The sequence below is a fragment of the Mesoplodon mirus genome, assembly GCF_964341445.2.
Source record: "Mesoplodon mirus genome assembly, chromosome: 19".
NCBI lineage: Eukaryota > Metazoa > Chordata > Mammalia > Artiodactyla > Ziphiidae > Mesoplodon > Mesoplodon mirus.
The window spans coordinates 50,775,331-50,802,721 of NC_138995.1; the positions used below are offsets into that span (position 1 = coordinate 50,775,331).

Genomic DNA, 27,391 nt, shown 5'->3' on the forward strand with positions numbered 1-27,391 from the left:
ATTTGTGCTCCTCTCAGCCCCATGCCTGACTTTGGTGCCCACTGAGTTCTTTTAGAAACATTCCACATTCAGGGATATGAAATCCTTGGTGAAGTCTGTCAAGGATTGGAATAGGGTGCTGGGCTGATCCTCCTTCCTGAACCCCTGTGCAGTCGGGGAGGCTGATGCTAACATGCAAACCTTTTTTTTTTTTTTTTTTTTTTTTTACTTCTCCAGGCAAAGGGATATTGGGAAAGATTCTGGAGTAGAGTGTTAAGATTTAAGAGTATTCTTTGAATATTTGCACCATGATGGGCCTTGGAGGTGCCTTGAGGGTGGTGCTTTGAGTGGAGTAGTTATCAGGAAATTGTGGATTTTAAGGAAGTCAGGAAAGAAAAGATCACTCACAATTCAACAATTCAGGGTAAGCTCCTAAAGGACTCTTTCTGGCTACTTAATGCCCAGAAGCCAAGCCCTCACCTCTTATCAAAGCTACAGGCCAGTAGGTGCCAGTGAGGTTCATGTAGCATCAGATTATCTATGCTTTTCCTTAATGTGGGGATTTGGGGTACAGAATTTAAGGAAGCACCAAAAACACTCAGTAATCAAGATAAATATTTTAATGTATTATCTTAAAAATAAAAATGATGAACAAAATCTCCCCTCCCCCCAATCCATGATGAACAAAACTGTCAAATTATGCCTCCTCTTCACCCCTCTCTCCCTCACCATCACCATCACCACCACCACCACCACCACCACCACAAGCTCGGAAAGTTTCCTCCAAGCGATACCTGTACCAGGGTTTGCTGGATCGAGCCGTGGGGCTTCATTATACTACTACCACTAGGGAACCTTTTGCTCTTTACCCAAGTCCAGCCTCTCCACTCCTCAAAATCCCGGGCACACAAGACGAAAGCCACTCCCACCGCCATTCCAAGTTGGCCCAGGCCAATCCCGCTCTCTCCGAAAACAGCCTTGGTGTTCCCTGTCTATACTGGCGCCCCCTCCCAACCTCGGGGACGTAAAGCTGGTGTTGCTCCTATCTGGGAGTCCCAACAGAGCATCACCCCGCTTCCCCACCCTCCAAGTGCTTTACTCTGAACCGCGCCCACATCGGCCCGCCTCTGGTCCAGCCCGTGCCGACCCTGGCTTCAGCTCCGGGAAGGGGACACCAGTGGAGACTTGGGTGGGGAAGCTTAGCTCCCCCGCGCCGCTGAAGGTCAGTGCGCACAGTCTGGTCACCCGCCGCCGCAACACCGGGTTGCAGGACCACATTTCCTAGACTTCTCGGGAGTGTCCGCGACGCTCTCGTGGCCTGCAGATCTCATTGGCCCTCGGCGGAGAAACTGGTGAACCTCATGGTCTGGGCACCTTAACAACGGGCTCCTAAATTTGGCTGTATAAGAGATGCAGATGTGAGAGTCACCCTGCGATGGAGAAGCCCACGCCCTCCTCCTCTCCATCCCAAGACTACACTCTCCAGAGGCCTCTGCGGCTACTTCCGCCCTCCCTTCCGCTCGCCCCTTACCGTGAGGAGTTGGCGTAACAGGAACACTTCCGGTCGGTGGAGTCCGCCCATTGGGCTGGTTGGCAACGGGGTAGACAACTGTATTCGGGTCCTTCTCACACCTCTGCTCTTGGTTCCCGAGCTTCATCCTCAGGATAGGTAACGTGCACCCCGCGTTCCGTGAGTGCCCAGTAGTCACTGCCTCGTCCACTCAGCACGTCCCCATGCTTGTCTCGGTTTTACTCACGAGGTCACAGTCTGCCTTAGGGACAAACCCTTACTCCGCTGCTGGGGGATATGGGCTTCACTGTCTGGCTAGAGCTTGGGGCTGAGCTTGAGGGTGCTCGGTCACCCTGGGCCCTTTCTTCAGGGGTCTAGATGGGAATTGGCTTGTGGTGGTGAATTCTCTGACACTCCCAATCCCCAGTAGTGGGGCTCTGGAGCACACCCCACCTGCACCCGGAGGGGTTTTCCAACTAGGCATGCTCTTATTTCTCTTCACATCCTCAGATCTGCCTTCTGAGACTTTGCCCTTCTTCAGGGAGAGCACTCAGGAGATCAGGAAAATGGCCACGGGGCTCCTGAAAGCCAAAAAAGAGGTGAGAATTTCCATAAAATTCCATCTTGGCTGTCATGAATCCATTCCCTTTTCTTGCTCTGGAGGCTGCCTTGTTGGTATTGGGCAAAACTTTTTCCTGGTCCTGGAGGAGTGGCTTACATGGAGTTTCCCTCAACATTTCTTTCTGCTCCATCCATACTTCAGTCATCCTCGAAGTAGTTAATTGTGAACAACACACATGGAGCAATTTAAATAAAAATACAGGGACATCCAGGCTTAATTGTCCAGTGGTAAAGATGAAAGGCAGGGACAGCAGAGTAGACTGTGGCCTGAAGTGACTGGGGAGGACTTCCAGGAGAAGTAGGGCTGTTTGAACTACTCCTGCGAGTCTGGTAAATTGGAGAGTTGGTGAAGACATACCAGTGGGAGGGCAAGAAGAATGGTTAGTCTGAGGCTGGGCCACTGGGCACACTGCCCTTAACACAGTGTGGGAAGATCATATTTTAGGTTGATTTTTAAATAATGTACTGGTGAAGATGCAGACGATCTTCACCAGTACATGATATAGTCTGACCTGAATTTTACATTTGAGAGCCTTTTCAGCATCTGGCAATGGAGATTTCACCAAAAATTCTGGATGGCTTGCCTCTCAGAAAATAAACTCTACTTTGGTGTCAGGGAATTTGAGCTGAACAGTGTCTGCATCATTTGCACAGTTCCTGCAGAGTCTATTTGCTGTAGTTTCCACAGTATCCTCCATACTGAGGTTGAAACCATTGAAATCTAACGTTTTGCCTGTCTCTCTCATTTTTATTACCTGCCTAGCCCCTGAAGGATTTTCATTTTCCACCTCTGAGTCTGGGTGGCCAGGTTGAGTGCCAGGCTGAGGAGTGTAGACTTTTTCTTTGAGTAAAATGGATTTTGAAGGATGTTGAGAAGGGATTTGACATAGGAAATAAGAGCTATAGGCATATAGGAACTTAAGGGGAAACTTTCTAACCCCTGAGAATGGTGACTATGATGAGTTTGACTTAATTGAATGTGACTGATATTTATTGAGCACCAACACAGTTGCCAGGCTTGTTTACTATCATTTTTGATATGCACTAACTTGGTTATTTCAGATCTGCCTTCATTGTCTTGATTTCTTATTTTTTTAAATAAATTTATTTATTTTAATTATTTATTTTTGGCTGAGTTGGGTCCTCATTGCTGTGCATGGGCTCTCTCTAGTTGCGGCGAGCAGGGGCTGCTCCTCGCCGTGGTGCGCGGGCCCCTCATTGTGGTTTCTCTTGTTGCGGAGCATGGGCTCTAAAGCGCAGGCTCAGTAGCTGTGGCACACGGGCTTAGTTGCTCCGCGGCATGTGAGATCCTCCCGGACCAGGGGTCGAACCCGTGTCCCCTACATTGGCAGGCGGATTCTTAACCACTGCACCACCAGGGAAGCCTTCTTGATTTATTCTTAATCCTGGTCTCCATGTTAGAGATTTACAATTTCCTAGGCATTATCAGAACAACTTTGAGAGTTCTGCATTTCTCATTTATAAAAGATTATATTCATCTGAAAAGTGTTAGTACCAAGAATGCATAGGAAATCTGGGGCATTTCCTAAGGTAACATTGAATCTTTTGTGTGTACTTTCTTCACCACTCATAATATTACTGGGGAAGCATTCTGATTTTCTAGGAAAAGCCAGAAGTTTGTGTGAGCTGACTTTTCCTGCCCTTAATACTTTAAAAAAGAACAAAGAAAAAAAAGCATTATGAAAACTTGACCAAAGTGCACAAGCATTTGAACTGATAAATTGTTTAAGATGAAACCTCTGTGCCTAGAGGAGTACCTGGCACACATGATATGTTTGGTGCGTGGAGGAACCACACCTTAAAGAAATTAATTTGAAGGAACTAATAAGTAACAAGGGAGTTTCTGTTTGTTTTGATATGTTATTTGGGGCATGTAATTAACCACATATTTCAGGGGGTTTGAGGAGGATTTCCAGGTACTCTAATATGCATGACATCTGAATTATACAAAACAATTTAAGAAAATATACAGTAGGATATTAGCTATCACTGCCTGAGAGGGTAAAGTAGAATTTGTAACAAATGAGTTGGGCTGGCAGGCACATGATGTTACTAATTCTTAGTATTTTCTCCTTGATTCCATTGAACAAATTTGCTGAATGTTTACTGTTTGCAGAACTCTTGATAGATTACATTCAGTGATGTGTAAAGCACAGCTTGCACACTTATGAGTCTTGCATTTTATTTTTAGATTTCTTTATTATTGGGATTTGGTTAATTTTATATACATACACACACCCCCCCCTCCTACATACATACATTTTGATAGACCTTAATGATAAGATCGTATTGTATTAAAGCTAGTGACATTATATCTACTCAGACCCATTTGTTAATAGATGAAGGAACCACCAACATTTATCCAACTGAAAGCGATTTCTACAATAGTGCTTTGAGTGAATGATCCAATCCACTAGTTCTCAATTTGGGGGAACATTTAGCTTGTTCCCAATATTTAACTGTTGCAAATAATGCTTCTGTGATCAGCTTTGTGCATGAAATTCTTTTATAGATTTGTATTTATTCTCAAAACTAAAATATGACAAGGTGAGTAGAAATAAATATTTTGAAGCAGTGAGCACTCACACCAGTTGGAGCTTTGGAACCCTGCTTGTTCTAAAACATGTGATCCTATCAATTATTTCTTCCTTTTTTGAGATTCCCTTCTTCCACCACCATGTTTCACTTTACATTGTGCAGTTTTTTTTGTTTTTGTTACACTGTGCAGTGTTACATTCCCAGGGTAGACCTCCCAGGGTAGACCTGCCAGTGCACATCTTCTTCTTCTGTCATGTGAATGTTCACAATAATGTCCTGATTTGTTTCCCCATGTTGATATGTTCCTTTGCTACCCATCGCATCTGTAATCCTCACGTCCCCCAAACATTACAGTAACATCACTTTTCTGTTCAGAAGTCTTCCTTCAGTGTCTCAACAACAGTGTCTTAGATATTCAGGGCAGTCTTCACTTCAAATGTGTTATGTTTATGACATCGTGTTCTGATTATTCATTCTGAAAATGTGTTTATTGCCAGCACAGTGGAGTAATCTCATATACACCTTTAATTTAGATTAAATTCACTTTTTAGGCACTTGGCTGGAGAAAGAGAGAAAAATAACTATTCAAGTCATTCGAATAAATCTGTCCTCTATCACCTAATGACTTCATGCCTGGGAGGCAGTGAGAAATGGGAGGACTGAATCTGTTGCTGTCTGAATGTCTCTAAGGAGTTTGTGACAGCGTGAGCATCTTGGCAATCAATTAACCTTGATCTCAAGGTTAATATTACTTGCAAAGTATTTTTCATATAACATGACCTCTTTATCAATGTATAGGTTAGCCTTTGCTTCATAACACACTACCCAAAACTTACTGACTTAAAACAAAATAATTTAGGGACTTCCCTGGTGGTCCAGTGGTTAAGACTCCATGCTCCCAATGCAGGGGGCCTGGGTTCCATCCCTGGTCAGGGAACTAGATCCCGCATGCTGCAACAAAAGTTCCCGCATATCGCAACTAAAATATCCCGCACGCTGCAACGAAGATCTCACACGCGGCAACGAAGATCCCAAGTGCTGCAACTAAGACCCGGTGTAGCCAAATAAATAAATAAATAAATATTTAAAAAGAAAACCAAAATAATTTATTAGCACACAATTTGATAGGTCAGCATTTTGATCTGGGCACAGATGGATGTTTTGCAGGTTTCACTTGTGCTCTTGTTGCTGCAGTCAGCTGGTGGTTTGACTGGGGCTGGGTGACTATCCATGCATGACAGTTACCAAGCTGGTTGTCTTAGGTGTGTTGGTTTTTCTTGGTTCTTTTCCATGTAGGCTTGGGTTTGTTCTAGAGACTCTGCTTAGGCTTGATCAAATGATGGTCTTGGGTTTCCCTACACAGCAAGAGAGAGGACAACCCCAGTGGACAAGCATGTTTTAAGCCCCAGCTCGTGTTACGTTTGCTAATGTCCCTTTGATCAAAGCAAGGCACATAGCCAAGTGCAGAGTTGTGGAAGGGACTAACACAAGGGTGTAGATATAGGGAGACATTATACAGTGGGGTTCATTACTGTAACTACCCTCTGGTCCCAGTGATCCATGTCCTTCCCTTGTGCAAGATAAACTCACCCCCCCCCCCAGGATCCCCAGAAGTTTCATCCTCAAAGTCCAGTATCATATGCATATCAGTCTGGATGTGGCTAAGGCTTCTTCAGTGAAACTCCGTTTGAGTCAGAGATGTATACTAAAAAGACAATTTATTTGTTTCCCTCTACGCCCAACTACCCACCTAGCACACAGTGGTGAGACATGGACAGGAAAACTGCAATATACACTCCCATTCAAAAAGAGGAGGAGTTGGAGGCACATAGGAGGCCTCTTCATTTTGAACTGTCTCCAGCCCTTTTAGTAAAGCTGATATGACTTCTTTAGAGTATATATATATATTTTTTTGATTTATTTTATTTTATTTATATATTTTTGGCTGCGTTGGGTCTTCGTTGCTCTGTGGACTTCCCCTAGTTGCGGCGAGCAGAGGCTACTCTTTGTTGCAGTGCGCGGGCTTCTCATTGTAGTGTCTTCTCTTGTTGCAGAGCATGGGCTCTAGGCACGTGGTCTTCAGTAGTTGTGGGGCACAGGATCAGTAGTTGTGGCTCATGGGCTGTAGAGCGCACTCTCAGTAGTTGTGGCTTACGGGCTTAGTTGTTCCGTGGCATGTGGGATCTTCCCGGACCAGGGCTCGAACCCATGTCCCCTGCATTGGCAGGCAGAGCCTTAACCACTGTGCCACCAGGAAAACCCTGATATGACTTCTTTAAAAACTCTTTGGGTTTCCCATGTATCAGATTATATTACTCTATTAAACAAAAAGCTACAATCACATTTCCTTTCCAGATAGGCCTCTCATCTTTGGGCAGGGTGTCAGTGCTGTGGGACAATACCTGTAAGAATCTCAGAAGCCCTTTTGTCTACTAGGCATCACCTTAACAATTTCAGAGGTCATAATGTTTGGGTCTTTTAGCCAAACTCTTGATCTTTACCCTGAGGCCATTTCTTATTTTGAGACTCTTGCTGGCTGGAGAGACTGGAGATGTAAAACAGTTTTATTTTCCAACCCAGCAAGTCCTTGCTTGTCTATATTTCCTCTAAATTATGCTTGCGAACTCCTTAGTTGCTTCTTTAATTCTTCCGTTTCTATACATTATCATGTATAGAAGCTAGCTAGAAGCATCCAACTGAAGCTTTTAACAGGCTTTCAGGAGATCTGTTTAGTCAGATGTGAAAATTCATTAGGTATTTTTTTCTTTATTCTAAATTAGTCCCCCAGACGGCTAGCTGTGTTGCTACTCAGTGGGAGAGGTTTGAAATGGATCATCCAGTTAGTGTTTATCATACCCTCCCTACATGCATGGGTCTCATACAAAGAAACCATGAATCTTTCTAGAGCTGCAGGAATACCAGTTGTATTAAACTTGTTGAAATAATGTAGGTTGGTCTGTAACATAGCTCCTTTGTCAGAGATTTTCAAGGTATGTGTGGGTGTGTTTATTCTGAGGAGGATCTATAAGATCAGATCACTACAGGGACTGGGCAGGAACTTGAATGAGTGAATCGTCTTTTTCTCTCTAACATTTAATTATGAACAGCTTCAAACATAAAGAAAAAAATACAAAGACTTGTACATTGACATACACATACCCACCACCTAGATTCAGTAATGAGTATTTTGCAACATGTGCTTTACCACCCGTCTATTCACATGTGTAGTCCTCTACCATCAGTTCAAGGGTAGTATTCAAATATTGCCTTAAATGCACAGTAGAGGACAGAGTTTTATATTCCTTTGACCTTTCAGACTCTGTAGGCTGCTACAACCTGCCTGCTCTTTTTCCCACCTAGCCACTTTTCATTCTTTATTCCCTCCCATCTCACGTGCCTCGTCTGGAGTACCTAGCCTTCCTCGCTCCTTCATCCTTTGAATCCTGCCTAGCCTTTAAGACCAAGATCATACTGCCCTCTCATGAAAGCATTTCTGATCTCTGTATCCTACAGTGACCTCTCCTCTCCAGATTCCTCTGACTCAGTGATTTGCAACCATGACTATACATAGGAGCCCTTAAAAGTATAAAAGCCTTATCCCTGAAGAGTCTGATTTTATTGATTTGTGGTGGGACCCAGGAATCCGTAATTTAAAACACCACACAGAGAATTCCCTGGCGGCGCAGTGGTTAGGACTTGGCATTTTCACTGCCGAGGGCGTGGGTTCAGTCCCTGGTTGGGGAACTAAGATCCTGCAAGTTGCGCGGCACGGACAAAAACAAAACAAAAACCAAAAAAAAAAAAAAACAAAAGAAAACCTCACCACACACTTACTGTGTGGAGCAGTCAGTTGTCTGAGTCCTTACATTTATCAACTCATCTGATCCTCAGCACAACCTGGGAGATAAGCACTGTTATTCTTAGTTCAGAGAAGAAGAAACTGAGGTGCTGAGAAGTTAACTAATTTGCCTAAGGGTACACTAGTTGGGGACAGGTAGGTTCCAAATCCAGGCAGAGTGTTTTGAATCCAGGCTCTTCACCACCATCCACTTCCATTCCTCAGGCCTGAGCAGCGCAAGAGGCAGTGTGAGGGAGGGTAAGGAGTGAGCCCTGCCTGAAGTATACATAGTGGTGGGTTATTCATCCCCTGCCCCAGAGGCTGAGCTGCTTCATGTAGAACATAAATGCTTAGACCAAGTAGTCTCTGAAATTCTTTAAACTCAGCAAGAGGATTATTCTTTTAATGTAGTGTGTATGATGTCTTCCTCCTCTTCCTGCTTAGATTTAAAGCTCCCAATGTGAAAGAACTTTTGCTTTTATCCCCCATAGCAGTGAGCCTAGCATATTGACAGTGATAGGTGCACAATGATGCTGGCTGGATAGAGATGGGAAAGTAATGGTCTTTGAACTATTGGCACGAAGGTCATGTATGGGAGGAGAAAAATTCTTTTCTCATTGGCTGTAAATTAGACAAAAGACATATTTACAAGAGAAAAACAATCGGAAATTTATTAACATGTGCATCATGCATACACATGGGAGTACTCAGTGATGGGTAACTCAAAGGGGGTGGTTAGAACTTGAGCTTATATAGCATCTTAACAAAATAGCAATAACTTTAGAGAAATGACAAGACAAAGGAAAAAGACTGAGTTTCTAGGCAGCAAATTGTGGGAAGGTTAATAATATATGGGGGAACTAATGGAAGATAAGGGCTAGTTAGTAAAGGTTTGCTATATAGATTTCTCTGGTGCCTATCCCTGGGCTGATAAGGGTCTAGAGTTGTATCTGGTGATTAATTTCTGTCCTCCTGGTAGAGAGGGGAAGGGGGACACCTTTGCAAATTTATGTTCTGCTTTTAGGCAAATGGGAGAGGGCAGAGAGCTTTTCTTGTGTCTGCTTATTAATTGCCTTCAGCTCAAAATAATCCTTATGCCAAAGTGGCATATTTTAGAGTGGTATATTCTGTTACCCTTTATTCATCATCCATAGTAAGGTCTAGAAATCTTCTCTACCTCCTCAGGGATGCCTTTTAATCTCTCATCCTGAGGTGTGGACAAGGCAGACTCCTGGATGAGCAGAGGTGTGTTTTGTGTTAAAAGGCATTTGTGGCGTTCGGGGATGTGGCTGTGGACTTCACCCAGGAGGAATGGAGGTTGTTGAGCCCTGCTCAGAGGACCTTGCACAGGGAGGTGATGCTGGAGACTTACAACCACTTGGTCTCACTAGGTAAGAATGGCTTCCCATAGCACTTAAAGTCTGGCTCACAGTATTTTCTGTATGTCACGAAGAAAGGCTACTCACAAAGCAGCTTTGTCTTAGGGTTGGGCTTCAAAACAAAAATTTACCTTTTTCCTCAGGTGGATCTGGATTCAGTAGAGTTGAAAGCAGGTAGATTTATTCATATTGTGTATGCCACTCTGCATTTTTTTTCTTACTTTATCTTGCCCCAAACCCAGGAGATTTTCATTCACCGTGTTAATATGCTGTTTTTCTGACTGGAGTCACCTTTTCTTACTCAACCCTTCTACTGCAGAGAGTTCACTATTCATAGGTCCTCTGTATCGCCCTCTGGGTTTCCCTCTCCATTTTGTCTTTGAGTTCTGGAATGGCCCCTTGAGCTCATAACCAAGAGTCTCCTTTTTTTCTTTCCTTATGAGCAGAAATTCCATCTTCCAAACCAAAACTCATTTCTCAGCTGGAGCGAGGGGAAGAGCCCTGGATAGAGGAGAGGCAACGTCTGCTGAGTCTCTGTCCAGGTGAGTGTGACACAGGGTAGTTGGAACCGTCTGCAGCATGGCAGGTAGGAGAGGATGAGGCATCTCTCAGGTACTGGGAGGAAGCTCTTTTCTAGGCCCCTAGGTCCCTGGTAAGGCTGCCTGGCATGACCTCTTTTCCAGAATATCATCTTCAGTTAAAGGAGGGACTTTCCTGGTTTCTTTGTCGCTTCCCTCCACCAGGAAGCCTCCCTTCTTCTCACTTGGCATTGTTTTCCACGGGGGATACTTGTGACCAGTTCAGTCTGCTGCCATTTTCAGAAGTGGGCTTCATCCTATTTATTTTTGACTTGATATTTGGAAATTACTTCAAAATTATAGAAAATTAGCAAAAATAAAAATAGTACAAAGAACATTCTTATGTCCTCTACACATACACATATATGTATAAATATATATGGCATATATATTTTTATAAAATGGCATCGTAAAATCACCTACTAATATTTCACCCAGTTTGCTTTATCATTGGCTTGTGTCTCGTGTGCATGCTCTCCCTTCTCCCTCCACCATACGTATGTGTATGTATTTATGTATATGTTTTGTATATATATTTGTGTGTGTGTATATATGTAGGTTCATATGTGGATGTATGTTAAAAGATTTTCTAAGAATGGTGATATTCTCATATAACCACAGTACAGTTATCAACTTCAGTAAACTTAACTTCAACACAATAATTTTATCTAATACCTATCATCTACCTCTCATAATTGTCAGTAGACACAGTAATATTTTTTCCTCTCCAGAACATGACCCAGTAGTGCATTTATGTGGCATATCTATTTAGTCTCTCTTAATATAGACCATTTCAATAACCTCTCTTTAGAAGTATACAGTTCCACAGCTCCTTTTTTAACAGCTTCATTGAGTTATAACTTATATACCGTAATCTACTTATTGTAAGTGTACAGTTCAATTATTTTGAGCAAACATTCCATCACTCTAAAAAGTTGCCTTGTGCCCATTTGCATCTGTTTCTCCTCCCATTTGAGCTCCAGGAAACCAATGATATGCTGTCTGTATAGATTTGCTGTTTCTGGACATTTTATATAAATGGTATCATAAAATATATATTTGTCTTTGTATCTGGCTTCAATACATAATGTTTGAGGTTCAGCATAATGTTTTTGAGGTTCATCCATGTTGCAGCATGTACTGATAATTCATTCCTTTTTATTGCCATATAATATTCCATTGTATTGATATGCCACATTTTGTCTAGCTGTTCACAGGTTGATGTGAATTGGATTGTCCACTTTTTGGTTATTGTGAATAGTGCTGCTAGGAATAGTCATGTACCAGTCTTGATGTGGATATATGTTTTCATTTCTCTTGGGTAGATAACTAAGAGTAGACTTTCTGGATTGTATGGTATGTTTATGTTTAACCTTTTAAGAAACTGCATAATTATTCTCCCAAGTAGCTGTACATTTCTATTAGCATTTATGTTTTACATTTCTATTATGTTTATATTTTCTATTTTTGCATTTTCTAGTAGCAGTGTTTGAGTGTCAGTTTCTCTACATCCTTGCCAGCACTTGGAATTGTCTCTAATTTTGATTACAGACATTCTAGTGGGTGTGTAGTGGTATTGCATTGTGGTTTAATTTGTATTTCCCTAATGACTGATAATGTTAATCTTTTCATGTGCTTATTAACCATTTGCATATCTTCTTTGGTGAAATAGCTACTCAGTTCTTTTGCCCATTTTTAAGTTGGATTGTTTGTCTTCTATTTGTGTTGTAAGAATTTTTCATATATTCTAGACACAAGTCCTATATCAGATACAGGATTTTCAATTATTTTCAACTATGAAATGAAGTTTCAGAAAAAAGACAAGTCTGTGGATTGTCTTTTCATTCTCTTAATGGTGTCTTTTCAACCATAAAGGTTTAAAATTTTGATGATGTTCAATTTAACAATTTTCTAATGGATTCTGCTTTTTGTGGTGTAACTACGAAGTTTGCTTAACTTGAGGCCACATAGATTTTCTTCTTTGGTTTCTTCTAGAAGTTTATATTTTTAGCTTTTACACTTAGGGCTGTGACCCATTTTTAGTTAATTTTTATGTGTCATGTAGGTGAAAGTCTAAATTTATTTTCTTGCATATGAATATTCAATTGTCCTGGCAGTATTTGTTAGAAATAGTATGCTTGATGTAGAAAATGGACTTGAGGACATGGAGAGGGGGAAGGGTAAGCTGGGATGAAGTGAGAGAGTGGCATGGACATATATACACTACCAAATGTAAAATAGATAGCTAGTGGGAAGCGGCCACATAGCACAGGGAGATCAGCTCGGTGCTTTGTGACCACCTGGAGGGGTGGGATAGGGAGGGAAAGAGGGAGACGCAAGAGGGAGGAGATGTGGAGATGTGTGTATATGTGTGGCTGATTCACTTTGTTATAGAGCAGAAACTAACACACCATTGTGGGGCAGTTGTGCTCCAATGAGGGTGTTAAGGCAAAAAAAATAGTATGCTTTCCCTCATTCAATTGCCGTGGCTCCTTTGTCGAAAATCAGTTGACTGTAAATGATTCATTTCTGGACTCCTAATTTTGTTCCATTGATCTCTGTGTTTCTTCATATGACAACAGCACACTATCTTCATTACTGGGGTCTTATATTAAGTTTTGAGGTTGAGGAGTGTAAATACTCTAACTTTTTCAAAATTATTTTGGCTATTCTATGTTTTTTGAATTGGCACATAAATTTTGGGGTCAGATTGTCAATTTCTACAAAACAAAAGCTTACTCTCGTTTTGATAGGGTTTGCATTGAATTTATCAATCAATTTAGGGAGAATCACTGTTTTAATAATATTGAGTCTTTAATTTATGGTTGTCTATTTAGGACTTTAACTTTTCTCAGCAATGTTTTAAAATGTTCACCTTACATGTCTTGTAATACTTGTGTCAAATTTATTCCTCGTTATTTTATTATTATCTATGTTATTGTGAATGGTATTGTTTTCTTAATTTCATTTGTGGAATGTTCATTGCTAGTATGTAGAAATACAATTGATTTTTGTATTTGAGCTTTTATCATATTACCTTACTAAATACAGTGATTACTTATTGTCTCTTTATTGAGGATACCTTGGAATTTTGTACGTCCTGGATCATATAATCTGTGAACAAAAGAGAGGTTTACTTCTTCCTTTCCAATTTAGATGTCTTTAACTTCTCCTCTTCCTTGTTCTTCTACTGCCCTCCTTTAGCCTTTTGGCTAGAACTTCCAGTGCAGTGTAGAATGGAGTTGTTGATAACAGACATTCTTGTCTGGTTTCTGAACTTAGAGGAAAATATTCAGTCTTTTATCATTAAATATGATGTTAGCTGTAGGTTTTATATAGATGCCCTTTATCAGGTTGAGGAAGTTCCATTCAATTCCTAGTTTGTGGAGTATTTTTATTAAGAATGGGTATTGGATTTTGTTAGATATTTCTGCATCTGTTGAGATGTTCATGTAGTTTTTGTCTTTATTTTGTTAGTGTGGTTGGTATTGCATTAATTGATTTTCTGATGTTAAATGAGCTTTACATTCCTGGAATAAGTCCTACTTTATTATAATGTATAATTCTTTTTGACTTCCTGCTGGATTTAGTTTGCTAATATTTTGTTAAGGATTTTTTTCACCTCTGTTCATGAAGGGTATTTATCTGTATTTTACTTTCTTTTTGATATCTTTGTCTGCTCTGGTATCAGGATAATGACTACATACAATGAGTGGTGAAATTTTCTCTCCTCTATTTTCTGTAAGAACTTGTGAAGAATTTGTATCATTTCTTCTTAAAATATTGCTTAGAATCCCCCAGTGAAGACACTTGAACAAGGGCTCGTCTTTGTGTGAAGACTTTTAATTACTAATTCAATCTTGTTACTTATTACAGGTCTATTCAGATACTCTAGTTTTTATTGAGTTAGTTTTGGTAGTTTGTGTTTTTCTAGAATTTTTCGGTTTTGCCTTTGTTGTCCAGTTATTGGCATAAAGTTGTTTATACTACTTTTAATTCTTCTAGTTTCTGTGAGGTCAGTAATGATGTTCCCTCTTTCTTTCTTGATTTGGTAATTTCTGTCTTCTCGATTTTTTCTTGTTCATTCTAGCTAAAGATTGTTCAATTTTGTTGATCTCTTCAAAAATCAACTTTTAATTTCATTGATTTTCTCTACTCATTCTGGTTTTCTATTTGATTAATTTTTTATAAATGTGTATTATTTCTTCTGCTTATTTATTAATTTGCTCTTTTTGTAATTTCTTAAGATAGAAGCTTAGACAGTTGATTTGAAACCATTCTTCTTCCTTAACGCAGGCATTTAAAGCTATGAATCTCTCTGATCACTTCTTTAGCTACATCCCATAAATTTTATTATGCTGGGTTTTGTTTTCATTCTGTTCAAAATATGTTTCAATTTCTCTTCTGATTTCTTCTCTGTCCCTGAGTTACTTAGAGGTATCTTGTTTAATTTCTACATATTTGTGGATTTTCCATCTTTCTTTCATTTGTTGATTTCTAATTTCACTCCTTTGTGGTAGAAAAACATGCTTTATATAATTTTAGTGTTTTTAAGTTTATTGGTATTTGTTTTTTGGCCTAGCATGTGATCTGTTCTGAAGAATGGTCTATGTGCACTTAAAAAGAATATGCATTCTGCAGTCATTGGATGGAATGTTCCATACATATCAGTTTGGTCAAGTTGGTTTATTAAGTTTTCTGTATCCCTGGAGATTTTCTGTCTAGTTGTTTCTATTACTGAGAATAGAATAGTGAAATTTACAATTATTGTTGAATTATCTAATTCTTCTTTTAGTTCTGTAAGTTTTTGTTTCATGTATTTTGGGGCTCTGTTTTTAGTTGTGGATACCTGTATAATTGTTTTACTTTTCTGATTTATTGCCCTTTTGTCTTTATGAAATACCTCTCTTTTTGTCTAGCAATAATCCTTGTCTTGAAATCTATTTTGTCTACTATTAATATAGTAGCCATTCCAATTCCCTTGTGATTACTGTTTGCATGGTATATCTTTTTTCATCCTTTTAACTTTTAACCTACTTGTGTTTTTGGATCCAGAATGTATCCCTTGTAAATAGCACATTGTTTGATATTGCTTTTTTAATCTAGTGGGATAATCTCTGCCTTTTGTTCGGAGTGTTCTGTTTGTTCATATTTAATATAATTATTGATATGGTTTAAATCTGCCATTTTGCTATTTATTTTTAATATGTCTCATGTCTTTATTTCTCTAGCCCCTTTTATGGCATATTGTTTTTATTTAAGTGTACTATTTTCATATCACTCTTGATTTTAAATTTGTTTTGGAGTTATTTCTTAATGCTGCTCTAGGAAATAAAATATGCACCTTAATTTATCAGTCTACTTCTAATTAATACTAACTTAGTTCCAGTAAAATATGTATACATATATTATAAAGCCCACAATATTGTGTTATGTTTATTGCCTTTTATAATAGTTTTTTGTATTTTAGAGAAATTAAGAGTAAAATATACATATGTTATCTTTTATATTTACCCACATATTTACCAGTTTCAGTGGCCTTCATTTCTTTCTTTTCTTTTCTTTTTTTTTGGTCCTGCTGCGTGGCATGCAGGATCTTAGTTCCCTGACCAGGGATCAATCCTGCGCCCCCCACAGTGAAAGCATGGAGTCTTAACCACTGCACTGCCAGGGACGTCCCTCGGTGGCCCTCATTTCTTCTTGTGGATTTGAGTTAGTGTCTCGTGTCATTTCTTTTCAACCTGAAGGACTTACTGAGTATTTCTTATAAGGCATGTTTGCTATCAACAGATAGTCTGAGTACTTGTTAATCTGAGAATATCTTTATATCGATTTCTCTTTTTTTTTTTGGCTGCATCATGTGGCTTGTGGGATTGTGGGATTTTAGTTCCCTGACCAGGGATTGAACCTGGGCCCTCAGCAGTGAGAGCTTGGAGTCCTAATCACTGGACCTCCAGGGAATTCCCTCAATTTCACTTTTGAAGCATAGTTATGTGAGAATAGAATTCTTCATAGATAGAAGTCTTTTCTCTTTTATTTCAGCACCTTAAATACATTATTCCGCTGCCTTCTGGTCTCCATTGTCTCTGATGAGAAGTTAGCACTAGTCATATTGTTTTTCCCCTTGTACATGTAGAGTCATTTTTCCTTTGCTGTTTTCAAGATTTCCTTTTTGTCTTTCTTTTTCTGATAGTCAACATTTTGGCTATGATGTGTCTAGCTAGGATCTCTTTGTGTTTATTTTGGGGTTTGTTGAGCTTCTTGGATCTGTAGATTGTTTTTCATCTAATTTGGAAGTTCTTTTTTTTTTAATTTGGAACTTTTTAAGCCATAATTTCTTCAGATTTTTTTCCTGCTCTTTTCTCTCTGTCTTCTCCTTCCTAAGTTACCATTACACATAGGTTTGGTTTACCTGATGGTATCTTACAGGTTTCTGGGCTCTTTGTTTTTCTTCAGTCTTTCTTTAACTCTGTTCTTCTGTTTTAGGTAATTTCTATTGATTTATCTTCAGGTTCACTGGTTCTGTTACAAAGTCATATATGTTGTGGTATCTCTCTAGTAACGTTGTAATTTTATTTATTTTATTTTTTAATTTCACAATTTCCTTTTGTTTCTTATTAATAGTTTCTATTCTTTTTTTCTTTTTGCGGTATGCGGGCCTCTCACTGTTGTGGCCTCTCCCGTTGCGGAGCACAGGCTCCGGATGCGCAGGCCCAGCGGCCATGGCTCACGGGCCCAGCCGCCCCGCGGCATATGGGATCCTCCCAGACCGGGGCACGAACCCGTATCCCCTGCATCGGCAGGCGGACTCTCAACCACTGCGCCACCAGGGAGGCCCCAATAGTTTCTATTCTTTATTGAGATTCTCCATTTTAAGTTGTTATCATTCTTACCTTTAATTTTTCACACATTGTTTTCTTTAGTTCTTTGAATATATTCATAGTATCAGCTTTGAAGTCTTTTTTTTTTTTCCCTGTACCAGCATCTGGGCCCACTCATCAACAGTTTCTATTGGCTGCAATTTTTTCCCTAGGTATGTGTCACTCTTTCCTGTTTCTTTGAAAACTGGTTATTTTAGATATTATATTGTAGCCATACAAAAAACAGGTTGCAGGCTGGATTTGGCCCACTGAGCAGGTTTACTGTTTCCTACAATAAAAATGTAAAGCATACAATGTGAAATAAAAAATAGATCTTGGGAAGTATGGCTGAATAGGAGACAGCTTGTGATGTGAACATATGAATGAATGACCAGTGGGCAAAGCAAAATGGCCTAGGCAGCCCTACCTATGACTTCTTTGACTAAAAACATTCTTTATTCAGCAGGATCAAAGCTAGAAATTCAACCTTGTCCCTCCTGTCCTCTGGCATTCTCTAGTCAGCAAGCCCTCAGCCAACATGTGTGGCTCAGTCATCTCCCTCAGTTTTTCTCAAGTTTATGTGCAGGAAATCATCTCCATTCAGGGAAACAATATTCAGAAGATCAGAAACAGCAGCAGGAGCAACTCATTGATCAAACCTGCTCAAGCAACAAAGCAGAAATTCAAGAGAGAGAAGAAGGTTCCAAGCTTTTGTTTGGGAGAGTAAGTAAAAGCAGCACTTCAAAGGCATTCTCCAGAACCCTGGAAGAACAGCCAGTAAGGTCCAAGGAAGACAACACAGTGGTGGACATAGTGCCCAGCCCTGCCCAGAGGACAAACCTTGAGGAAACAGACAAAATATTACATGGTTTAGAAGTCTCAGGATTTGGAGCAATCAAATATGGAGAGTTTGGGCTAGGCTTTATCAAGGAGTCAAACCAGCTCAGCCTCCAGAAGACACACACAGGGGAGACCCCTTACATGTACACTGAGTGGGGACAAAGCTTTAGCAGTATGTCAGTCCTCATCAAAAACCAGAAGACACACTCTGGGGAAAAGCCTTATGTGTGCAGGGAATGTGGACGAGGCTTTACTTGGAAGTCAAACCTCTTCACACATCAGAGGACACACTCAGGGGTCAAGCCTTATGTGTGCAAGGAATGTGGGCAGAGCTTTAGCCTAAAGTCAAACCTCATCACACACCAGAGGGCACACTCTGGGGAGAAGCCTTACATTTGCAAGGAATGTGGACATGGCTTTCGCCAGCATTCACACCTCATCAGACATAAGAGGACACATTCAGGAGAGAAGCCTTATGTTTGCAGGGAGTGTGAGCAAGGCTTTAGCCAGAAGTCACACCTCATTAGACACTTAAGGACACACACAGGAGAGAAACCTTATGTGTGCACAGAATGTGGGCGTCACTTTAGCTGGAAATCAAACCTCAAGACACACCAGAGGACGCACTCAGGAGTTAAACCTTATGTGTGCCTGGAATGTGGGCAGTGCTTTAGCCTGAAGTCAAACCTCAACAAACACCAGAGGTCACACACAGGGGAGAAGCCATTTGTATGCAGGGAGTGTGGGAGAGCCTTTACCCGGAAATCAACCCTCATCACACACCAAAGGACACACTCAGGGGAGAAGCCATTTGTATGCACAGAGTGTGGGCGAGGCTTTAATGATAAGTCAACCCTCATCTCACACCAGAGGACACATTCAGGGGAAAAGCCTTTCATATGCAGGGAGTGTGGTAGAAAGTTTAGCCAGAAGCCAAACCTGTTTAGGCACAAGAGGGCACACTCAGGGAGTATACCCTTTGTGTGCAGGGAGTGTGGACAAAGCTTTTGTGATAAGTTAACTCTCATTACACACCAGCGGGCACACTCGGGGGGGAAGCCTCATGTATGCAGGGAGTGTGGGCAAGGCTTTAGCCGGCAGTCGCACCTTATTAGACATCAGAGGATCCATTCAGGAGAGAAGCCTTATATTTGTAGGAAGTGTGGGCGAGGCTTTAGTCGGAAATCAAACCTCATCAGACATCAGAGGACACACTCAGGATAGAAACCTTGTGTGGACAAGCAGTGAAACCTTTAGCCAGTAGTCACACTGCACGAGACACCAGAAGTCCCACCCAGGGCTGTAGCTTTAGTAATAAGTCAGCCATTGCCAGACACTAAAGTAGAGACATCTTATGTGTGATGGGAGTGTTCATGAGACTAATGGTAAGGGTCAACATCTCCAATCTACCTGAAGGAGAATTGCTGGCCCATTTTCAGGGGCTCTGGCTTTCCCTAGTGGGGATGGTAGGTTGTGGAAGGTCTCTCAGGTAACTTGATGGAGAGAGTACTTATTAAGTAGGTTGAAATTAGAGAATTGACACTATTCCAATATCATTTCCCAAGTATACTTGAACACTCCTTCCACAGTAACCTGGATGTTACAAAAACAGCAATTCTAGAGTCCATCTCTTGATGTCTGTCTTACCTTCTGAGAACAAGAGACAGAAACCATGGCTGATTTAATCTTGGTTCCACAGAGCATGACCCAGCAGAGTCAGCTTCAGGGAGAGTTTGGAAAATGGTCAACTCATGGGGACAGAGATAGTGCTTGGGTAGAAGGTTTTATTATACAAAAGGCTGACAGGTAGGAAAGATTGTAGGTATCCTAGCTCTAAGTTTGGGAAGAGGTGTCCATTTTTGGAGATATTGTATCTTTGCTTGCTTCCTGGGGCTGTCTCTGGTTTTCAGGTTGAATCCATACTGAAAATGTTTTTATTGACGAGTGTTTTTAGACTAGAAATGTACTATGTAGTGTTATGAAGAAAATATGTACACATATACAGAAATACAAAATGAAATTACTTTCTATTCTTCTTTGAGTAACCATACAGCATCCCATTAGTAATTATTTGGTTTAAATTTTTCCAGCCATTGTAAAATATACTACTTTTTTGGTTGAGAATACTCTTTTTGAAAATGGCAGTGTCCCACAAATTCATTTAGAGTCATTTCCCAAGGCCCAGTTTTTTTTCATGAAACTTGACTAAATGACTGAATTTTATTGGGAAAATAAGTTTTCTAAGAACAGGCAGGAAAATATAGATATTGTATAATAACTTATCTTTTTATCTCTGTACAGGTATTTAGAATAAATTTGAAAACATAAAAGAAAGTATATGAGTATTTAGAAAGTGGTGATGTAGGATTTAAAGTACAATACTCAGTGGTTGGGTCATTGGCTTTCAGTTTAGGGAAAAAATAAATATAGGTCCCAAAGTCTCGATATCCAAAGGAGTTAGAGTTAGGGAATCACTATCTCAAATAATATGAGGTGTAAGAGTCATAATTTTTGTTCAAAATCTAAGTTTGAGTGGAGTGAGCAGAACCTGGTTAAAAATTATGAAGTACTATCTCTTTTTTTTGCTGTACACGGGCCTCTCACTGTTGTGGCCTCTCCCGTTGCGGAGCACAGGCTCCGGACACGCAGGCTCAGCAGCCATGGCTCACGGGCCCAGCCGCTCTGCGGCATGTGGGATCTTCTCAGACCGGGGCACGAACCCGTGTCCCCTGCATCGGCAGGCTGACTCTCAACCACTGTGCCACCAGGGAAGGCCTGAAATACTATCTTAAATGGAGCAGCTGGCATGGCTTGCCCTTCTTAGCCCTCCCCATGGTAAATCCTGGCCTCATGCTCTTACATTTTCTCAACAGAAAAATAACTTTTGAGTTTTAATCTCTTTAAGTCTTAGAACTTAATTACACTTTTCCATAAAATCATGTCACAAAAATAAATATTCCAAAATTAAACATGTACCTTTCACCAGTTTTTTGGCTTTCGGAAGGAATATTTCAGTTTTCCGTGTAATTGCCTCATAAAAATAAAAGATTTTGCCTTAAATTGTTTAAAACTCTCAACAGGAAAAAAATAGAGCACTGCTGGTATATGAAGATTTAAATAGATTCAAAGAGATTTAAACTCTGGGAAACATTTCTATGGAGCAGCAACCAAACAGAAAGATCTGGAAATGTTCTGAGAAATAGGTAGAAAGAAGTCCCATCCTTTGACACTGCCCAAGCCCACCTCTACTGATTCTTAAGCCCACATCAGGCCTTCTGCTCAGAACCTCTCAGAAGAGACAGAATTAGGACAGGTAACCTGAGTTGTCTGCCTGGGCCTAGCATTAAAATCTGTTTGCAAATTTGGAAACTGATTAGGAGGCAAACACCACATGGTATTCAGATATGTGAATCCTCTCAGTCTTGGAGGTTTTTTTTGTTTTGTCTTTCAATCTGTGTCTGGACTATCCATCCACTAGTGCCCCATATTTCATAACCTGAGGTGACAGCTCTAGATGTTTAAAACAGACAGAAAATGTGCCCCAGAGCAACCACTGCCCATCCTACCAATCCTATGGTAAGTAGTAGACTATACTGCAGAAAATTTTGCAGAAAAGATGATGAACAGTATGAAACAATGAATATTGCTTCAAATCCGCTAAGCCTGTTATGGTCACCATTGAAATGTTCCATTTTAAAAGGGGTAGCAGTACATTTTAATGTAATGGTTTCATTTAATTCTAATTGTAATTTATTATTATGGATCAGTGGTTCCCTAAGTATGGTCAGAGGATGTTTGGGGGCCCTTTCATGTGATCTGCATGGTCAAAACACATTTCATTATAACACTAGGACATTACTTGCTTTTTTTCTGTTGTGCTGAAATTTGCGTTGATGGTGCAGAAACAGTCGTGGAGAAAACTTCTGGGCTTCTAGCATGAATCAAGGCAGTGTCACCAAACTGTACTACTAGTATTATTGTATTTTTTACCACCCCCTACTGTGGTAAAAAAAAAAAAAAAGCAAGTTCCACTTAAGAATGTTCTTCATAAAAAAGGAAAAATTAATTTTGTTAAATCTTGACCTTTGGGTACAACATTTTAAAATTATACTGTTAGGGCTTCCCTGGTGGCGCAGTGGTTGAGAGTCCGCCTGCCGATGCAGGGGACATGGGTTCGTGCCCTGGTCCGGGAAGATCCCACACGCCGCAGAGCGGCTGGGCCCGTGAGCCATGGCCGCTGAGCCTGCGCGTCCGGAGCCTGTGCTCCGCAACGGGAGAGGCCACAACAGTGAGAGGCCCGTGTACCGCAAAAAATAAAATAAAACTAAAAAAATAATAAAATTATACTGTTAATTTTGAGATAACTAGATTCACACACAGTTGCAGGAAATTATATAGGGAGATCCCATGTACTCTTTACTCACTTTACTCCAATGGTAATGTCTTACAAAATGATACTATAATATCACAACCACGATATTAAAATTGATATGTACACATCTTTTAAAAACTCTACGTGATGAAAAGAGAAATACACGTAAAGTCCTTCATGCTGAAGTATGAAGTTGTTTCAAGGAAGTGCACTTCAGTGATTGATTTGTGAGCTGAACCAGCTACCTTTTTCTGGACACCAATTTTATTTGAAAGATTAGCTGACAAATTTTGAATAAGGTGACTGAGACTTGGATATTTGGTAGACATTTGTAAAAAAATGAAGTGATTTTTTAAAACAGTAAAGAAAACTGACAGTAATTTTGTTAATTTGACTTTCAAGCAAAAAATTAGAATATTGAAAAACAAGTTATCTGCCACCAAGAACTTGACAGTTTCCCAATACTTACTCCTTTGTGATGAGATTGGTGATGATTTTAATAAATGTGATTTTATAATACCATATAATGAAATATGTTGATGGAAGATTTGCCTAATTTACTGAACCAGTATTTTCCAATTAGTACATAATGCTACAAAATCATCTGTGGGTATATTAAAGTATAAGACAGACAAATGGATTTCAAGAGATAAAAGCCAGATTCCACATTATAAGTAACCTTTAAGAAATTACTACTTGTTCATTTTTGCTGTATTATCAAAGGATAATGCTGACAATTACCTGAAAAGGCTATTAAAACACTCCTCCTTTTTCTAACTCTATGTCAGGCCAGATTTTATTTATGTCAACAGGTTAAGTGCAGGAGCACATATAAAATACCAGCTATATTCTATTAAACTGGACATTAAAGAGATTTGCAAAAATATAAAACAATGCCACTCTTCTCACTTTTTTTTTTTATGGTGGAAAATGTTCACACCCAAGTGAAAGTGAAACACTTTACTTTTCCCCTTTATGTGTGTTGTTTCTAGATGTTTATGGTCTGTAACCCACACTGAAAATACGACACACACACACACATCAGAAAAAAAGTTACATGTTATAATACCTAACATACTATTAACATTTATGCTTTATATAATTTAAACTAGGCATAGAAGAAACAAATGCAAAGAAAATACTTAACACCTACTGACAGATATAAACCTACAATCTGATGTATGCTGATCTATCTAGACAGAACACAAACTTGGGGCATATTCACTTCTAGAACTAAATGATATGATTATTAATCTTCATGCTTTTGGCTATGTCTCTTCCTGACTATACTTGGCAATTATTTTTTTCTATTTTTTAAATCAAAGAAGCAGCTTTTAATCATTTCTTCAGTGTGTCTTTTTATTTTATATTTTGTTAATTTCAGTTACTATTTACTAATCTCAAGCTAATTTCTTTTTACTGTATTGACTTTTCAAGCTTATTTAATCATAATTTGGTTTATTTATCTTTTTACTGTTCTGAAATTCAATTCATTTCTAAGTGGCATATTTTCATTTTTATTTTCTCTTTTAGACAAGAATTACTGTTTCAAAGAGTGCTTACAAATGGCTAGATGGACATATTCATTTTTACAATATCCTAGTATTTAGCTTTTTATTTTGTAGCATTGTAATCAATGTATTTTATGATTTCTTCCGTTTTAATTCATAAAGTTCAGTTTTGAATGTGATTAAGCTCTGTATCGTAAAGCAAGTATTTAATGTGTGAGTGTGTGTATATCTATTTTAATAATATGCCAGAATTAATATAAACAGTTATAAAATTTGATATTTTTCTATATAGGTATTTTATTCTGTTGTTTTATATTAATCTGTATTTTTATTTTATTTTATTTATATTATGTGTTTAACACATGTAAAATTAAATCTGTAATATAAATGTAGGTATAAATATTATTAATAGAACAAATGCCATTGTGTTCACCCCAGCAGAAGAAATAAGCCTTAATTATTTTTAAAAACTTAGTACTTCCATTTCTGTAAGTGATATAATAAATTTGTGATCATGTTAGGAAGCATTTCTTCATGTATTTCAATGAAATTTTGCTTAACATATTTCAAAGCTGTTTTATTTAGACCTGTAGAAATTAATAACATTTCTTCCTGATGAATTTTTCCCTTTTAAAACCCATTCAGTGCTTCTAATTAGTCTGCTCTCAATATTGTTGCACTTGCCTTTTTTGGTAGTATTTACTTTTCTCAATTCTTTGTTTTCCTCTTGATACTCTTATTTTGTGAATAGAGTGTCCTATTCAACATAGTGCTGGAAGCCATAGTCAGAAACAATTAGGTACAAAAGAGAAATAAAAGGCATCTAAATTGGAAAGGAAAAAGTAAAACTATCTCTGTTTGCAAACATCATTCTATACACAGAAAATCCAGGTGAATCCACAAAGAAACTACTAAGCCTAATAAGTTCAGCAAAGCTACAGAATACAAGATTAACACACAAAAATCAGTTGTATTTTACATATATATATATATAACTGAACCACTTTGCTGCATACCAGAAACTAACACAACATTGTAAACCAACTATACTTTAAAAAGTTGTATTTTCATACACCACCAATGAACCATCAGAAAAGGAAATTGAGAAAACATCCCATTTACAACAGAATCAAAAAGAATAAAATACCTAAGAATAAATTTAATGAAAGATGTGAAAAGACTTGTACACTGAAAACTATAAAGCTTAAAAGAAAAAAAAACCTACAAAACTATATAATTTGAGAAGACCGCAATAAATGTAAACATATGCCATGTCCATGGATTGGAAGACTTACAATTGGTAAGGTGTCAGTACTACCCAAAGAGATCTACATATTCACTTCAATTCCTATCAAAATTCTGATGGCCTTTTTGACTAAAATAGAAAAGCTAGTCCCCATATTTATGGAATTGAAAGGGGACTGAAGTAGCCAAAACAATACTGGGAAAGAAAAGCAAAGTTGTAGGACTCCCGCTTCCTGATATCAAAACTAATTACAAAGGTACAGTAATCAAGAGTGTGGTACTGGCATAAACATAAACATAGGCAAACAGAATAGGATTGAGAGCCCCATTAATAAACCTAAACTTCCATGGCCAATAGAATTTTGATAAATGTGCCAAAACCATTTAATGGGGAAAGAACAGTCTGTACACACATGATGGGACAAATGGATAACCTAATGCAGAAAAATGAAGTTGAACCCCTACCTTAGTCTACATACAAAAATTAATTCAAAATAGATCAACAACTTAAATATAAGAGCTAAGTTGTAAAATTATTAGAAGAAAACAGGAATAAATCTTCATGACCTTCTATTTGGCAGTAGATTCTTGGATTTGACACCAAACATATGAGCAAAAAAAAAAAAGATAAATTGGACTTCATAAAAATTAAAAACTTTGTGCATCAGAGGATATTAAGAAAGTGAAAGGACAACCTACAGAATGGTAGAAAATATCTGCAAATCATATATCTGATAAGGATTTAGTATCCAGAGTATACAAAGAATTCTTACTGCTCAGAACAATGACAACAACAACAAAAAAAAACCCCACAATTTAAAAATGGGCAAAGGTCTTGGGAAGACACTTCTCCAAAGAATATATACCAATGGCCAAAACGCATTTAAAAACATTCATCGCCTGTGCTCCACAACGGGAGAGGCCACAACAGTGAGAGGCCCATGTACCGTAAAAAAAAAAAAAAAAAAAAAAATTCATCATCATTGGTCATTAAGGAAAGGCAAATCAAAACCACAGTAAGATACCGCTTCACACTTATTAGGATAGCTGTAATAAACAAATAAAAGATGAGAATAACAAGTGTTGACAAGGATGTGGAAAATTGGGAACCTTCATTGTTGGTGGCACAATGTAAAATCGTGTGGCTGCTATGGAAAACAGTTCGGCAATTCCTCAAAAATGAAACATAGAACCATATTACCCAGCAAATCCATTCCTAGGTACATACCCAAAAGAATGGAAACAAGTACTCAAAAAATACTTGTTCATGAATATTCATAGGAGCACTATACACAGTAGCCAAAAGGTGGAAAGAGCCCAAATGTCCATCAACAGATGAATGAATGGATAAACAAGTTATAGCAGATACATACAATGGAATATTATTCAGCCACAAAATGGAGTGAAGTACTGTACTGATATGTGCTACAACTTAAATGAATTTCAAAAACATTTTGCTGAGTGAAAGAAGCCAAAAGAAAAGGTCACATATTGTATGATTCCTTTTATATGAAGTATCCAAAATAAGCAAATCCATAGACAGAAAGCAGATTAATGTCTACCTGGGAATGGGAGAGGGGGAATGGATAGTGATTACTTAGTCGGTATGGGGTATTCTGAGGTGATGAAAAATTTGAAACTAAGATAGTTTCATAACGTGAATGCATTAAATGCCACCAAACTGTACTTTTTAAAATGGTTAATTTTATGTTAATTTTTTTTTTTTTTTTTTTGCAGTACGTGGGCCTCTCACTGTTGTGGCCTCTCCCGTTGCGGAGCACAGGCTCCGGATGTGCAGGCTCAGCGGCCCTGGCTCACGGACCTAGCCGCTCCGCGGCATGCAGGATCTTCCAGGACCAGGGCACGAACCCGCGTCCCCTGCATCAGCAGGCGGACTCTCAACCACTGTGCCACCAGGGAAGCCCCACATGCACACTTTTTTTTTTTTTTTTTTTTTTTGCGGTACGCGGGCCTCTCACTGTTGTGGCCTCTCCCCTTGCGGAGCACAGGCTCCGGACGCGCAGGCTCAGCGGCCATGGCTCACGGGCGCAGCCGCTCCGCGGCATGTGGGATCTTCCCAGACTGGGGCACGAACCCGT

At 39.2% G+C, this 27,391-nt stretch overlaps 1 protein-coding gene across 2 annotated transcripts; it reads left to right on the plus strand.

Moving 5' to 3' along the window:
* Positions 1-1,561: 1,561 nt before the first annotated feature.
* Positions 1,562-20,132, plus strand: ZNF875 (zinc finger protein 875). Of its 2 annotated transcripts, none has more exons than XM_082607062.1 (5): positions 1,562-1,648; positions 2,000-2,088; positions 9,772-9,898; positions 10,333-10,428; positions 17,788-20,132. In XM_082607062.1, the coding sequence occupies exons 2-5, from the start codon at positions 2,056-2,058 to the stop codon at positions 19,386-19,388; spliced, it is 1,857 nt and encodes a 618-aa protein (XP_082463188.1). In that variant the 5' UTR covers positions 1,562-1,648; positions 2,000-2,055; the 3' UTR covers positions 19,389-20,132. The 2 variants fall into 2 exon arrangements, with proteins under 2 accessions (XP_082463188.1, XP_082463189.1); XM_082607063.1 differs by having other exon boundaries at positions 17,791-20,132.
* Positions 20,133-27,391: the final 7,259 nt, after the last annotated feature.

Coding starts and splice junctions, on each gene's coding strand:
- ZNF875 (XM_082607062.1), top strand. CDS start 2,056: ATGGCCACGGGGCTCCTGAAAGCCAAAAAAGAG. Junction 9,899..10,332: donor CAACCACTTGGTCTCACTAG/GTAAGAATGGCT, acceptor CCTTATGAGCAG/AAATTCCATCTTCCAAACCA. Junction 10,429..17,787: donor TCTGCTGAGTCTCTGTCCAG/GTGAGTGTGACA, acceptor TTCTTTATTCAG/CAGGATCAAAGCTAGAAATT.